The 16,092-nt window shown below is 34.7% G+C and overlaps 1 protein-coding gene across 3 annotated transcripts in view; it reads right to left on the bottom strand.

Annotated features, from left to right (window-relative positions):
* Nucleotides 1–668: 668 nt before the first annotated feature.
* The window catches only part of adcy3a (adenylate cyclase 3a), a 38,870-nt gene continuing 23,446 nt past the window's right edge, over nt 669–16,092 (bottom strand). For all 3 annotated transcript variants that reach the window (XM_051131174.1, XM_051131173.1, XM_051131172.1), the window contains exons 10-20: nt 15,596–15,757; nt 13,169–13,256; nt 12,221–12,337; nt 9,578–9,846; nt 6,753–6,834; nt 4,910–5,068; nt 4,675–4,821; nt 4,470–4,586; nt 4,261–4,387; nt 4,055–4,179; nt 669–1,144 (exon numbers count right to left, since the gene is read on the bottom strand). In XM_051131174.1, coding sequence (XP_050987131.1) covers nt 962–1,144; nt 4,055–4,179; nt 4,261–4,387; nt 4,470–4,586; nt 4,675–4,821; nt 4,910–5,068; nt 6,753–6,834; nt 9,578–9,846; nt 12,221–12,337; nt 13,169–13,256; nt 15,596–15,757 — 1,576 coding nt within the window. In that variant the 3' untranslated portion in view covers nt 669–961. The remainder of the gene's footprint in view (nt 1,145–4,054; nt 4,180–4,260; nt 4,388–4,469; nt 4,587–4,674; nt 4,822–4,909; nt 5,069–6,752; nt 6,835–9,577; nt 9,847–12,220; nt 12,338–13,168; nt 13,257–15,595; nt 15,758–16,092) is intronic.

Raw genomic sequence — 16,092 nt, forward strand, 5'->3', positions numbered from 1 at the left:
ACATTCATCCCTGCAATACTGCCCATGAATGACGCACACAATGAACCCGTTCACAGTGATACTCATACACCCCTGCTGCACTTATGTCCTCCGAGTACCACAAACTGACACACAGTGGCTATTTGGCACGCGAGGAACACTAGGACATATAGCGGGGTCCAAAAGTCGGAGACCGACAGTGAAAGTGCTTATTTTTATTTTTTATAATTTAAAAGAATATTTTTCATTACTAATTACGTTGACAGCATTTTTTTTGTGTGTTTTAAATATTCTCATTTCTTTAGATATTTGATGAGTTTTAAAACCCTAGAACTGTATTTGTTAAAACTCATGATTTAATGTGGTCTCAGACTTTCGAACCCGCATGTGAATGTCTGAAAGTCTAAAAAATAAAGAAAAGGTGACTGTAGACTTTAGAAATGCATAAACACACACACACACACTTTCATAAGAGGCAAAGGCAGTCAGTACGCTTTCCTACACAGGCATTCGGAGTAGCTTTTCAATTGCAAACAACATTCAGATATATCTGGGACTTTTAGGGTAATCTTTAAATAAAGGATTAAATAACAAAAGCATTTCAAATGAAAGAAGAACAAAAATAGGTAATTCATCGGTTCCTTTGAGCAGCGCGGCGTGTAATATACAGTTCATTGTATTCGGTGTGGTTTGAGTTTAAAAACAACCTTTTTAATCACTTTAGCAACCTAATAAAATCATTCAGCTTCATTCATTCGTCTCTGTGCACACTTCCAAAATGTATATTATATAGTACTTCTCTTATATAAACAGAAAGTCTCTCTCTCGTTTCCCACCAGCATCTCTTTCCTCAGCCTAATAAATAGAGAAAACACATTTGAAAGTACTAATTACTGGAGCACATGTACTCGGCAGAAGAGGTATGACGTGAGGTGTGCGCGAGCAAGAGTTTTATGTACGACAGGATGTGTGTGCGTGTCGGTCAAGAGCTGTCCACCACTTGGTGCGGCAGGGTGACAAAAGAGCCGTTAATGAAGGAGCCTTGTTTTTCACGTCCCTTTAGGAAATAGGTGAGCAGCTCTCCCTTCCCCTTGACAAATATGGGTCCTCTCCTGACGAAGCGGAAGCCGTAGTCCTTCAGGATGCAGTAGCAGTCCTCCACCACCTGGGGGAAGCAGAGTTTGTTTAGCCATCGCCTTTACACTGCAGTAATGAGGCCTACAACTCAGAAAACAGCTTGGATTTTGGAACTTCCAGTTGCATCGTCTTGGGTTTATTTGAAATCATCTCAGATTATATTCTAAGACATCAGTAAAACCCAATTTAGCGATGTGTTAAGCGCTAAATGTGACTGCAGAGGTTGTTGAGACATTAAACATAATCACACCAAACAGGTAAATTTATACTCATTAGATGCTTTTTTGGTGTTTATAAACACACTCCTGCTAACTATTCTAACTCATCCTTTAAAAGTTGTAGATTTTAAATAAAGATTGAAACATTTTTTGGAAGATTTGTAATGATATTGAAATATACACTACCGTTCAAAAGTTTGGGGTCAGTAAGACTTGTAATAGTCTTTAAAGAAGTCTCTTATGCTCATCAAGGCTGCATTTATTTGATTAAAAATATAGAAAAAAAAAACAGTAATATTGCAAAATGTTTTTACAATATAAAATAATGTTTTTTTATTTTAACATACTTTAAAATAGAATTTATTCCTGTGATGAAAAGCTGAATTTTTATCAGCTGTTATTCCAGTCTTAAGTGTCACATGATCCTTCAGAAATCATTCTAATATGTGGATTTATTATTAGAATGATCAATGTTGGATAATATCAACAGTAGTGCTGCCAAATATTTTTTGGAACCTGTGATTTTGTTTTTCAGGATTCTTTCATGAATAACAAGTTTAAAAAGTACAGTGTTTATTCAAAATATAAATATTTTATAACAATGTAAATTATTTATTATTAACTTTTAATAAACTTTTAATCATTAACTTAATACATCCTTGGTGAATAAAAGTATTAATTTCTTAAAAAAAAGAAAAAGAAACAATAAAAATGTACTGACCCCAAACTTTTTAACGGTAGTGTACTTTAAAAAAAAAAAATACTTATATTATAGAAATAATACTAATATACATAAGTGCGAACTGAAAATATATTTTTTTATCGTTTCATTATCTATATTAAATGCAATTAGCCAAACTTTAGTGCTTTTTTGACCCACGTAAGTAGAACCTAAGTTCATCTTCATACAGTTGAGGTCAAAAGTTTACATACACCTTGCAGAATCTGCAAAATGTTCATTATTTTACCAAAATAAGAGGGATCATACAAAATGCATGTTATTTTTTATTTAGTACTGAATAAGATATTTCACATAAAATATGTTTACATATAGACCACAAGAGAAAATAATAGTTGAATTTATAAAAATGACCCCGTTCAAAAGTTTTCATACACTTGATTCTTAATAGTGTGTTGTTACCTGAATGATCCACAGCTGTGTTTTTTTGTTTAGTAATAGTTGTTCATGAGTCCCTTATTTGAAACAGTTAAACTGTCCACTGTTCTTCAGAAAAATAATTCAGGTGCCACAAACTCTTTAGTTTTTCAGCATTTTTGTGTATTTGAACCCTTTCCAACAATGACTGTATGATTTTGAGACCCGTCCTTTCACACTGAGGACAACTGAGGGACTCATATGCAAATATTACAGAAGGTTCAAATGCTCACTGATGCTCCAGAAGGAAAAACTATGCATTAAGAGCCGGGGTGAAAACTTTTGAACAGAATGAAGATGTGTACATTTTACTTATTTTGCCTAAATATCATATTTTTCTTTATTTAGTACTGCCCTTCAGAAACTACAGAAGATACTTACATGTCTTCCAGAAGACAAAATAAGTTAAATTTACCCTGATCTTCCAATTCCAAAACCTTTTAAACCTTCTGTAATAGTTGCATATGAGTCCCTCATTTGTCCTCAGTGTGAAAAGATGGATCTCAAAATCATACAGTCATTGCTGGAAAGGGTTCAAATACACAAAAATGCTGAAAAACCAAAGAATAACCGAAGAGGGCAGTTTAACTGTCCAGGACAAACAAGGGACTCATGTACAACTATCACTAAACAAAAAAGCTGTGGACCATTTAGGTAACAACACGGTATTAAGAAATGTTTGAACAGGGTCATTTTTATAAATTAAACTATTATTTTCTCTTGTGGACGATATGTAAACATCTTTCATGTGAAATATCTAATTCAGGTCAGTACTAAATAAAATAACATGCATTTTGTATGATCCCTCTTATTTTGGTAAAATAATGAACATTTTGCAGATTCTGCAAGGTGTATGTAAACTTTTGACCTCAACTGTATGTAATTTCATGTATGTAATTACTTTCAGCTGAATGTACTGACAAGCATTTATAATAAACTAAAATATATTTGAATGGCATTTCTTTTGAAACTTGCATGTCATGTAATGATTAAGTTGCACTTTAGTACATCTAAAGTAAAACTTTTAATTTGACATTATTACAGTGCAAAGGTTGTATAAGAAACAATCATGAAGGTGCCTTTTTTTAAAGCGCATTTAATTGGCCTTTTATTTTATTAATAATATATCTGCAAGTTTTTTTTTATATATACACTTTTCAGATTTGAAGTACACTACAAGCGCACACTACTTTTATTACAAAAGTTTCCTTATGGCAATTATAGTTGTGTTCATTTGTGAAGATCATGATGATGAACAAAACATGTATAAACGAGTCATAAGCTTTTGTTGGTCATAGAACTTATTTTCTGAAATAATCCAGAAGCCGATAGAAAAATCCCGTTGTCCCTTTTGACGGGTGAATCACTGTTATGCTAACTTTGGGTTGGTGTACAAAAACACACCATAGCTCTAGTTCTAGTGTTGGGGAAGCTACTTTCAAAGCAGTTCACCTAAAGTCAAGCTAAATATCATTTTAATAATCAGATCAAATATGACAGTCTTTAGCATTGCTACTACACTCTTTGATGCTGAAGTATCATAAAATAATGTGAAACCCGTCACCTGGATGTTTCCCATCACCCCTGTGGACTCCATGCGACTGGCGACATTCACAGTGTTTCCCCAGATGTCAAAATGAGGTTTACGGGCCCCGATAACACCAGCCAAAACGGCCCCTTTATTCAACCCTATGGAGAAAACACACAGGAGAACATGAAGCGTAATAATGGTTGTGTCATTCACACAAAGCTGGATGTCAGGCCACTAACCGATGCGGAGCATGAAGTTATTGAAGGACTGGTAGTTGATGTTCATCAACGTGACTTTCATGGCCAAAGCAAAATCTGCAAGATCTGCCAAGTGCTGCCACCGCTCCCTTTCTGAAATCTCTTCTTTCTGTTGGGACAGACAAGAAATCCTTTACCTCTGTTTCATCAGAGCGAGATGGATATACTGGACTCATGTGTAGCTCCTTTACCTTCACACAAGTGTAACCATTAGTATTATTATCTGAAGTGACTCCTGACGCTGCCATGTAGGTGCTGCCAATAGTCTTGATCTTGGTTATAAAGCGAAACTGTGGTTCGTCTAAAAGCTAAAAAGCACAGAGCAAACAAATAACAGCGTCTCTACTTCTACTTCTATTAGCAACAACTGGGTGAAATACTCTTACTACTACTTACGCTATCAAAATCGGAAATGATTTCATTGAGGAACCTCAGACACTCAATCCCGCCGTTGTTGATGCTTTCCTCCGTATAGAAATCAGAGAAGTTTGGGATGGAGGCGAACATGACTCCGATCTCATCGTAGGACTGGCTGTAGAGCTCCTGGGACGTGTGCGTGTAAAAGTTAATTGAGTTTGAGGGAATTTGTGTAAAATATGGAATCTGAGACTGACAGGCTGGATTTTCTCACCTCATCCCTCTTCTTGGAGCCCAGGAAATGTCGGGCGACGTGCTCTGGAAGCATGTTACCGACCAGAGCCTCGTTCCAGCGGCGCATCTCGTACACCTTCTCCTTCTGCTCGTGCACTTCAATCTTCCACAGGAACAGCGTGCGTGCGAGCTTCTCCACCTGAGCGACGTCAACCCGAAAGAAAGGTGAGAATGTACACTGTGTTTTTGTAATACTTCTCTTGAGTAAGGATGCATTAAACTCATTAAAAGTGACAGTTCAAAAAAATGGTCTGCTTTTGAACTTTCTATTCATCTGTGAATCCTGAAAAATAAAATGTGTCAGGTTTCCACAAAAATAGGAAGCAGCACAACTGTTTTCAACACTAATAATAATATGTTTCTTGAGCAGCAAATCAGCATATTAGAATGATTTCTGAAGGATCATGTGACACTGAAGAATGATACTGAAAATTCAGCTTTGATCACAGAAATAAATTACATTTTAACATATATTCACATAAAAACAGTTATTTGAAATTGCAGTAACATTTTTACTGCATTTTTGATCAAATACATGCAGCCTTGGTGAGCATTTAAGACTTTCAAAAACATGAAAAAAATCTCACCAACCCTAAACTATTGAAATATAGTGTACTTTAAAAGAATATTTAACCCATGTGTTTGTTTAACATCATGTCACTTCTATGGAAAATAGGGCTGGCAAATGATTAATCGTGATTAATCACATACAAAATAAAAGTTTGATGTGTGTGTACTGTGTATAATTATTATGTACACAGTACACACACATATATTAGGCAAACTTAAACTTTTATTTTGTATGCGATTAAGCGCGATTAATCGTTTGCCAGCCCTAATGGAAAACAATGTTTAAAATATATCCTGGCTGCTCCTCTTTACCATACAATGCCAGTAAGTAGAAACTAGGCATGTCAAGCTCTAAAATGTGACCCTGGACCACAAAACCAGTCTTAAGCAGCACGGGTACATACGTAGCAATAGCCAAAAATACACTGTACGGGGTCAAAATGATACATTTTTCTTTTATGCCAAAAATCATTAGGATATTAAGTAAAGATCATGTTCCATGAAGATATTTTGTACATTTCATACCATAAATATATCAAAACTTATTTTTTTATTAGTAATATGCACTGCTAAAAACTTAAAAGTGATTTTCTCAATATTTTTTCACACCTTCAGATTCCACATTTTCAAATAGTTGTATCTCAGCCAAATACTGTCCTATCATAACAAACAAAAAGCTTATTTATTCAGCTTCAGATAATGTATAAATCTCAATTTTAAAAAATGTATTCTCATGACTGGTTTTGTGGTCCAGGGTCACAAATGACAAAATAATCATCACAAAAGTATAATAGTAGTAGATACGATACAATAGATGTAAGGAATAGTTCGACAAAAATGGTCAATGAAACATTAGTTCTTGCATCTTTTAACCAAATGTCACTGACGTCAAACCAGACCGAGTGCATCTAATATGCCTTTCTTGATTTGAAAGCTTCAAGGAAGTTGACAGTGTACAATAAATAACATCGTTTTTGGCGTGGTCCTCAAACAAAACTCTTGTATGTCTTCGGAAGACTTGGAATAGAAGACATGTATGGGCGTTATTATATTTTTAAGATGCTGTTATGTCATTTTGGAGTTGGAGATTCTTTTCACTTTCAGTAAATGAAAAAGAGTGGCCAGGATATTCTTCAAAAAATTCTACTTTTGAGACTCACTAGAGAAAGAAAGTCATAGTAAATAATGACAGAATTTCCATTTTTGAATGAACTAAAAATGATTTAAGAAAGAGAGAGAAAAGTAAATCTCACATGTCGGGAGAAATAGTAGAAGCTGACCATCATGACGAAGATCATCACACTCATGGCGTATTTGGAGGGCACAAGATTAACTCTGTAAAAAAAAAAAAATAAAATAAAATAATAATAATAATAATAATAATGTAACATCCAATTTCTCTGTTATGATATTATAATACCTAGTACGGATGTGCATCTCCACAGGCTGATGGCCGATGCAATACACATCTCGATAACCAACAGTATAATACATTCAATATTCAAGATATAAAGCAGGTACCCTATCACGATGCAGTGCAATTCATTTTTGATTCGATTCAACACAATGCAATTCAATGCAATACAATGCAATGGATAAACATATGATGCTATGCAATTCAATATGGTACAGACAATATGGGTATGGTACAGTTCACTTTTATTCCTTTGGTTCATTGTAATTATTTGGTGGAAGATACAGCTCTTCCTCTGCCATGGTAATTACATTGTGTTTGACTCTAAGGACACGCCTCGGTCTCCATAGTGTTGCGATTAGTCATATTTACATTGCAGCGTGGTGATGAGAGAATGCGCTTGAGAAACAGTTTAAAAAAAGGAGAAATCAATCCACATATAGAATATTGGTCACAAATTATTGGTCACTTTCTAAATAATGAAAGTATAGTGCATCTACTCATAATAATATATACAGTGCTGCTGGAAAGTTTGTGAACCCTTTAGAATTGTCTATATTTCTGCATAAATATAATGCAAAACATCATCAGATAAAGGTTGAAAAAGAGAATCCAATCAAACAAGACAAAAATATATACTTTGTCATTTAGTTTTAGAGAAAAATGATCCAGTGTTAAATACTTTAAATATTAAAAGGTGCAAAAGTATGTGAATTTTTGCTTTCAGTATCTGATGTGACACCTTTTTGAAGCAATAACTGCAGGTAACGTTTTTTTGTAACCGCTGATCAGTCCTGCACAATGACTTGTAGGAATTTTAGCCCATTTTTTTTAGTACAGAAACACCTGAACCCTGTGATGTTGGTGGGTTTCCTCCTAAGAACTGCTTGCTTTAGGTCGTTCCACAACATATTTATTGGATTAAGGTCTGGACCTTGACTCCATTCCAAAACATTACCTTCGTTCTTGTTTAACCATTTTTTGGTAGAATGACTTGGAGTCATTGTCTTGCTGCATGACCCACTTTCTCTTTAGATTGTAGTTCATGCACAGATGTCCTGATATTTTCCTTTAGAATTTGCTGGTTTAATTCAGAAATTATTGTTCCATCAATGATGGCTAGTCAGCCCAGATGCAGCAAAACAGGCCCAAACCATGATACTACCACCATGTTTCACAGATGGGATAAGGTTCTTCTTATGCTGGTATGCAGTGTTTTTCTTTCTCCAAATAACACTTTTTATTTAAACCAAAAATTATATTTTGGTCTCATCCATCCACAAAGCATTTCTCCAATAGCCTTCTGACTTGTCCACATGATCTTTATCAAACTGCAGACAGGCAGCAGTGTTTTTTGGAGAGTTGTGGCTTTCTCCTTGCAACCCTGCCATGCACACCATGGTCGTTCATTGTTCTCTTGAAGATCGACTCATGAACTTCAACATTAACCAATGTGAGAAAGACCTTTAGTTGCTTAGAAGTTATCCTGGGGTTGTTTGCAACCTCGGAAACTATTATACATCTGCTTTGGAGGGTAACTGTGGTCTAGAATTTCCTCCATTTGTACACAATCTGTCTGACTGTGGATTTGTGAAGTCCAAACTCTTTAGAGATGGTTTTGTAACCTGTTCCAGCCTGACGAGCAACAACAACTCTTTTTTCTGAGGTCCTCAGAGATCTCCTTTGTTTGTGCCATGATTCACTTTCACAAACATGATCAGACTTTACTAGGTCCCTGTTCTTTAAATAAAACAGGGCATAAATTGACACCTAATTGTCATCCTATTGACTGAAAACACTTCTGAACAGATAGACTCTAATTTCACCTTCAAATTAATTGCTAATCTTAGAGATTCACATACTTTTGCAACTCACAAATATTTAACGCTGGATAATTTTTCATAATAAATAAATGACAAAGTATATATTTTCATCTCATTTGTTTAATTTTGGTTCTCTGTCAATTTTCAAATCATACTTATGGTCATATTTATGCAGAAATATAGAAAATTCTAAAGGGTTTACAAACTTTCAAGCAGCACTGTAAATAAATAAATGTTTTTTTTACCAATGTAAATATGTTATAAACAATGCATCGCGATACAAATGCCAACTTGTATCCAATGAACAATTTTTTAAATCGATGCATCGCATTGTTAACTTTTATGCCAATGCACCGATATAAATCTTTAAATTTTACATCCCTAAAATCTAGAGATAACAGGCTCAATCAATGTAAGTAAAAATCACAGCTAAAAATCACAAGTCTGAAGTGACAGTTCACCCATTTACTCACACTGATTTTGTTCCAAACCTGTATGAGTTTTTTTCTTCTGTTGAACACATTTTAAATAATACTGGTAACCAAACTGACGGTAGCCACTGATGTCCATAGTGTGGAAAAAAATACTATGGCTGTTGGTTTAACTGCATTCTTCAAAATATATTTTTTTCGTGCTCAGCAGAAGAAAGAAACTTGAGCAGGTTTAGAATAACATGGGGGGGGAATTTAATTTTGGGGTAAACTTTAAATAAGTTACAATACACTTCTGCTAAACAGACTGCTTGATTTGAGATGTTATTCATATCACATAATAATAGAGTACTAATGGCTAGTAATGGTCTAACGCTGCTAATCCTTACTGTGATTGGTGCTTGACCCACCTGTATTCCTTAAAGCGCATCAGGTCGTACAGGTCAAAGATGTTCCTCCAGGTGTAGATGTTGACCACACCTGTAGCTCCAGTGATCAGCAGCATGAGGGTGAGTTTGACCATGTGGCTGACCTGCACCAGCATGGTGGTGGCGATGAGCGCGAGTACGGCGATGTAGCTGTAGTATTTAGGATTCTCCGAACAGCCACTGGCGGCCGAAGTGACCGGAGTGACCGCAGTCGCCTCAGACGTGGAGGACTCAGGTGGACGACAACTCAACTACAGAAGACACCAGAGGTACAGGTCTCAAAAACATCATCCTAAAATTAATGCGTGTTGTTTTTTTCTCTGATTTAGATGTTAACATGTCTGTCCATTTATTTATCTCAACATAAAATGTTAGGAGTTAAATGACCATTCAAAAGTTTGGGTTGGTAAGATTATTTAAATGTTTTTGAAAGAAGTCTCTTCTGCTCACCAAGGCTGCATTTACTTGTTCAAAAACACAGTAAAATCTGTAATATTGTGAAATATTTTTACAATTCAAAATAACTGTTTTCTATGTGAATATGTGTTAAAATGTAATTTATTTCTGTGATAAAATCTGAATTTTCAGCATCATTACTGCAGTCTTCAGTATGCTGATCTGCTGCTCGAGAAACACTTCTGATCATTATCAGTGTTGAAAACATTTGAATATTTGCAAACTGTGGTACTTTTTTAACACTATTTGGTGAATAGAAAGCCCAAAAGAACAGCATTTATTTGAAATCGAAAACTTTTGTAATATTATAAATGTCTTTACGGTCACTTTTGATCAACTTAATGCATTCTTGTTGATTAAAAAGCAGTCAATCTTACTGATTAGGCATTAAATCCTGTTTACAAACTTACGTTGTTTAGCAAATAACTAGTAAAATAATAAAAGTTGTTTTTAAGGTTTTTTAAGGTTATGCAATGTAATAATTTAATTATTGTCCATTGTTCAATTATGCATGTTCTTAGTGTTATATTTTGACAGAAAAAAAAATATCCATCTTGGTGTTTAAGGCAAATAACTATGTAGGCAGTTGATAACAAGGCAGTGTACTAGGTTTTGGTACAAAGCCTTAAACCTTGGATAGTGTGCTCTGCATACTAGTTTTAACTTTTTTTAATGCTTCAGAGCAGACAAATCCCATTTTTTGGTAGCAGACATGTAGACATTTTCAATTATACATAAAAGACACATTATAGATATGTAAAATTAGCATAAACCATTATTAGTAATAAAATATAAGACAAAAAGTAACACCAGCACACCTATGTCTGTTTATATACACATAGCTTACTTACTTACTTACTACACACTAGAAGTCTTTTCTGCATTTATTTGTTCAAAAACACATTAAAATATGTAATATTGCAAAATATTTTTACTATTTACAAGAACTGTTTTCTATTTTAATATATTTTAAAATGTAATTTTAAATTTCCTGTGATCAAAGCTGAATTTTCAGCATCATTACTCCAGTCTTCAGTGTCACATGATCATTTAGAAATCATTCTAATATGCTGATTTGCTTAATCATAGTTTAAATTATAAATTTAGCAAGGATGCTTTAAATTGATGAAAAGTGATGATCAACACATTTATAATGTTAAAAAAGATTTCTATTTCAGATAAATGCTGTTCTTCTGAACTTTCTATTCATCAAGGAAACCTGAAAAAAATTCTACTCAGTGGTTTCAACACAAAAACAATAATAAATGTTTTTTGAGCAGCAAATCAGAATATTACAATGATTTCTGAAGGATCATGTGACACTGAAGACTGGAGTATTGATGGTGAAAATTCAGCTTTGAAACACAGGAATAAATTACATTTTAAAATATATTTAAATAGAAAACAGTTATTTTAAATAGTAAAATATTTCAAAACTTTACTGTTTTTGCTGTACTTTGGATCAAATATATGCATTAAAAATCTTATTGTTCAAAACTTTTGACTGGTAGTGTAATTCTACCAAAAAAGGTCCCAAATTAACCCATTAACTGTCACTCCCATTTTTGAACACAGACATAAAAATGCACTATCCAGATGTAAATTTTTATCATTCATAAATTAAAACATTTTTTAATATGATTTTAATGTACATTTTCCGTGGTAATGCAGTGTTGGATTTTAAGATGCCTTTCAAAGGATGAATTTTGAGATTTTAAGTTTTGAACTGATATATAATTTCTTATGATTTCTAAAATGTGATAGGGAAAAAGGCAACGAAGAAAGTCTTTTGTGACAAAGGTCAGAACTCATATTATGATGCAGTCTTGACATATATTAATCTTCCTTACTTTTCCTACATAATTTGTAACATAAAAATATGGTAAATATCTATTTAGGAGTCTTAGACCTTTCCAACGATGTATCGTTTGTCATGATTAGATTAGGATTTATTTGTAATATGGTGAAGTAAACTTAGGCGTCCCACAGAGGGGACGGTGACAGTTAAAGGGTTAAAAATATGGTGAATTTGCAACATTTTTACTTGCATCCCTGTTACCCAATTTTCCTTATTCATCTCATTATTTTAAAGAAAAAAATTAATAAATAAAATAGCTAATATAAAAAAAAAGCTAATTTGACTTCCTGAGGCTGATTTGTTTAACTTACCATATCTACTATGTCGGCCATTGTGACTATGAAGATGGCCGCCATGGCCCAAGTGTTGCGAGCCCAGCGCGTGTGATCAATCCAAGTGGAGAACGACACCAACCTCTTTGGAAATACCTTTGAAAACAAGACGAAAAACGACGTAAACATCCTATCACAGCAACAGTTGTTAACCTTGTACGTACATGACCTGTTCTGACAGTAAGTGAGCAGTGAAGTCAATGGAAAGGCCTGTGATCTAATCACGCTGTGCATGTGTTCAGTTCAGCCCCGCGGCTGCATGTACAGTGTTTGTGGAAACGATTGATTTAACTCACAACAACATGCTTTTTAAAATCAATAAATTCTTCAGTTAAGCCATATGGACTCATATGTCCTTCATCTGTTGCCTAGTGGACGCGTGTGACCGTCTCCCCTTTCAGAAACACATTATCACTGCGCTCGCTCAATCTGTGTGTGTGTGTGTGTGTGTGCGTGTGCTTGAGAGGGAATCAATACCGGGAACTTTATTAGTCAATTGGGAATGTGTTGACCTAACTAATGAGGATGAGTCAAATACACTGCTGCATGTTCCAACAGTAAATGGAAGCGCATGAGCCTAAGGAACTACATTTCATTCATGTGACTTGTTACATTAATATTACATAAGCTGTTGACAAAGATGCATTGGAAATGGAAACATTTTTCATCACGATCCCAGTGACTAATGGAAAGAATAATCGTGCAGGAAATCTCATAGCAAAGAATGACCTAATATTAGCACAAAATGAGGTCCAAAACTTCAGCGATGAGATGCATCTGAGATTCACGTTAAAGTTGATATCAAACAGAAAATTGAACCAACTTTCTACTAGAAATTCGCATCATGTACAAAACCTATTGGTGTCTGAACAAGTTGATACGTGTTCTGTGTGATTGGTTGAGGAAGATGTAAGAACAGTAACTCACCCGTGGGAAAATGGCGGCTAGTGAACAGATAGTAAGAATGAGTAGCAAGACTTCACCTACGGCCAGAGTCACATAGTTTGCAACCAACCTGTGCGGAGCAAAAATACACAGGCAGGGGAAAATGAAAAGAAAGACACAGGAAAATTACAGAACAAAGTAATACATCAATAAAAAAAACACACATTTGGCCATTTCACACTGCATTGTGCATTTATATTGTACTTAAAAGTATAAAACTATATTTGCACACTGAAAAAAAAACAGTGTCTATTTACACTAAGAGCAAATAACCCGCCTTGTTGGCAGAGGCTGTTTACACTAACTCCGCCCACCAGCGTGCGATTGGGGTCATCAAGAATACAAAAGACAGCTGTCAATCATCAGCTCCAGTGGTGTAGGTGGTAAAGTGTGTGTCGTAGTCATTTTGACGCGATCGACCAGAGGTTGAATCAATCTCATATCACATCGGAAAGGCATTTATTTTTAGTAAAAATGAAGGAAATAATCAAAAAGTTGAAAATAAAGTATCGGGTGGGGTTAGGGTAGAAGTAGGGAGGGCTTTATTGTCCAAATTAAAATTATTGAATTAAAATTATAATTTGCACTCAAACATGCACTTTTGCATAGTGTGCAAAAATAATGTACTACAATACTGAGGTGCAGATTATTGCCCCTTTTTGCAATAAATACTATAAAAATTTTGCTATTTTAACAACTGTAAATAGAATCTATAGCTATTTGTACTTAGTGTAAATAGCATATTGCAAAAAAACCCCTGCTATTTTCACTTAGTGTAAATAGCATCTAATAGCCGCTGACCAAAAAATATGGCAACCTAAAAATGATAACATCTAAATTGACTGCATCTATTAATGTAAAAAATATTATTTAATATCAATGAATCAACCCAAATACATTCATTTATACCAACAAAGCTTGTTTATATTAGTTAAATTAAGTAGAAATATCTCTCTAAAGTAACAATTGCTGATTATCACTTTTTGCAGTGCAAATAATATTAATTAAATAAAAGGTGCAGAACTATAGACTGTTTCATTAGATGCACGCACCTGAGCTGAAGTTTATTTCCGGTCTGTGATTATTGTGATTGTTGGTCTGGCTAGTTACTGTGGAAGCTTGGTAGCCAGGCAAGACATAGGTTTAAGTTAACTTGCTAGCTAATGTAACTGTCCGTTGTTACTGATTCTTAAAGTCTACCAAAAGTTCAGTTTGGGCCACGAAAGCGTGCATGCACAGAACGTCTGTTTATGGTGCCCTTGAACCCGTCTATACAAAGCACAATGGGTCAAACTGTTAAACTGGACTGCAAGAGGTAGGTCTTTTGCAAAATACTGTGCACAAAAGTGGCAAAACTATTCAATGCATTGAGCATAAAAAAAAAAAAAAATAGTCAAATGAATTACTTTTGTCACATTTATGGCTATTTTTTGCCATTTTTGAAGCCTGACAGCCCCACAATCCATTCACTTTCATTTGACTGAAAAGTGCAGTTTAAACATTCTGCCTAACATCACCTTTCACAAAAGACAGCAAATCATCTGGGTTGAGGGTGAATAAAGAAAGTAGGATTTTAGACTTTCAGAGTAGTCACATTAAAATTGCTGTGCAAAAATATGTCAAAAAAAACATTTCTTTCGAGTTGTTCTCATCTGCTGCATGCAATAACGTACAGCACAATCAGTTTAGTCAGATTCATGAATAAATTACTCTTTTATACCTTTTTTTTTTTTTTTGCAGAAGCAAAGCATTTTAAAGTTTAAAGTTTTTTTCAAAGTTGTAAATAAAAAAAAAGTAGGGATGTAACGACGTTATATAATCTCATCATATCGTGATAGCAAAACTGTCTCGATATTATCGTGGTCACATGACAATATAAAACAAGGTCTTATGTGCAAAAAATTATTTATATATCTTATTCAAACTTCATTCGGGCGATCAGTTTGTGATCCAGTGTTTCCGTTTTTACTGCATTTAAAAATGTAAACTAAAATACAATTAGTTTTAATTGTAGAGAATATGCAATTAAATGTTCAAAAACATTAAAATTCAGTTCCCACTTGCGTATATTTTTTATTTCCGTTACAAGTATTCTTTTTAAAGTAAGCTGAAGTGTACTTGTTTTTCACAAGGGTCTGCACAGGCGAATCGAAATCAAATCAAAATAAGACTCTAATTGGATCAGGAAACCTGTACGATTCCCAGCCTTGAATGAAGGTGGATATTTCAAGTCCAGAGACAAAGGGAAACGCCAAATAGCAACAGGACCTTATTTTTAGACCAACAGACAGATGCTGTAATAACTGTAAATAGATTATGACTGGCCTCCGTTGACCTTTGCCTGCTAAAATAGCCAGCTGGGATGCGGCTGATGGTGTTTGTGTGCTGATGTGTTAATAGTTAACTGACCAGGGGTCAATGAGTGCCTCCATGACAGCGGTGAAGAGCAGCACCACACATGAGCAGCTGAACGCCGCTCCGCTCTGCTTCTCCTTCTCCACGGAGAAACGCGTCTCCAGCTCCGGATCAGTAAAGCGCAGAGACAGACGATTAGTGTACTTCCCTTTCAGCCTGAAGCGCACATGGAAACACAAACACTCAGGAGTTCAACACAACCATTGTGAAAAAGAAGTGCGTTGACTTAAGTGTACAACAAATTTTAAAATATTTGTTTTAGAAAAAAATGTACTTGCAAATAATGTACTTAAAGAGAGACAGTTTCATGACTGCACTTTTAAAAAGTGCAATTTGTAATATCAAATTAACCCCAGTGAAAAATCATCAACAGTGACATTAAAACCTATTTTAGGCTTAATATTAAGAAATGTGCATTGTGCACAAAAATAAAGTTTAATTACAACTTTTGTATAAAGCAGTAAGCCTCATGCAATATGTCAGTAAACATG

The sequence above is a fragment of the Labeo rohita genome, chromosome 16 (assembly GCF_022985175.1).
Source record: "Labeo rohita strain BAU-BD-2019 chromosome 16, IGBB_LRoh.1.0, whole genome shotgun sequence".
Classification (NCBI taxonomy): Eukaryota; Metazoa; Chordata; class Actinopteri; order Cypriniformes; family Cyprinidae; genus Labeo; species Labeo rohita.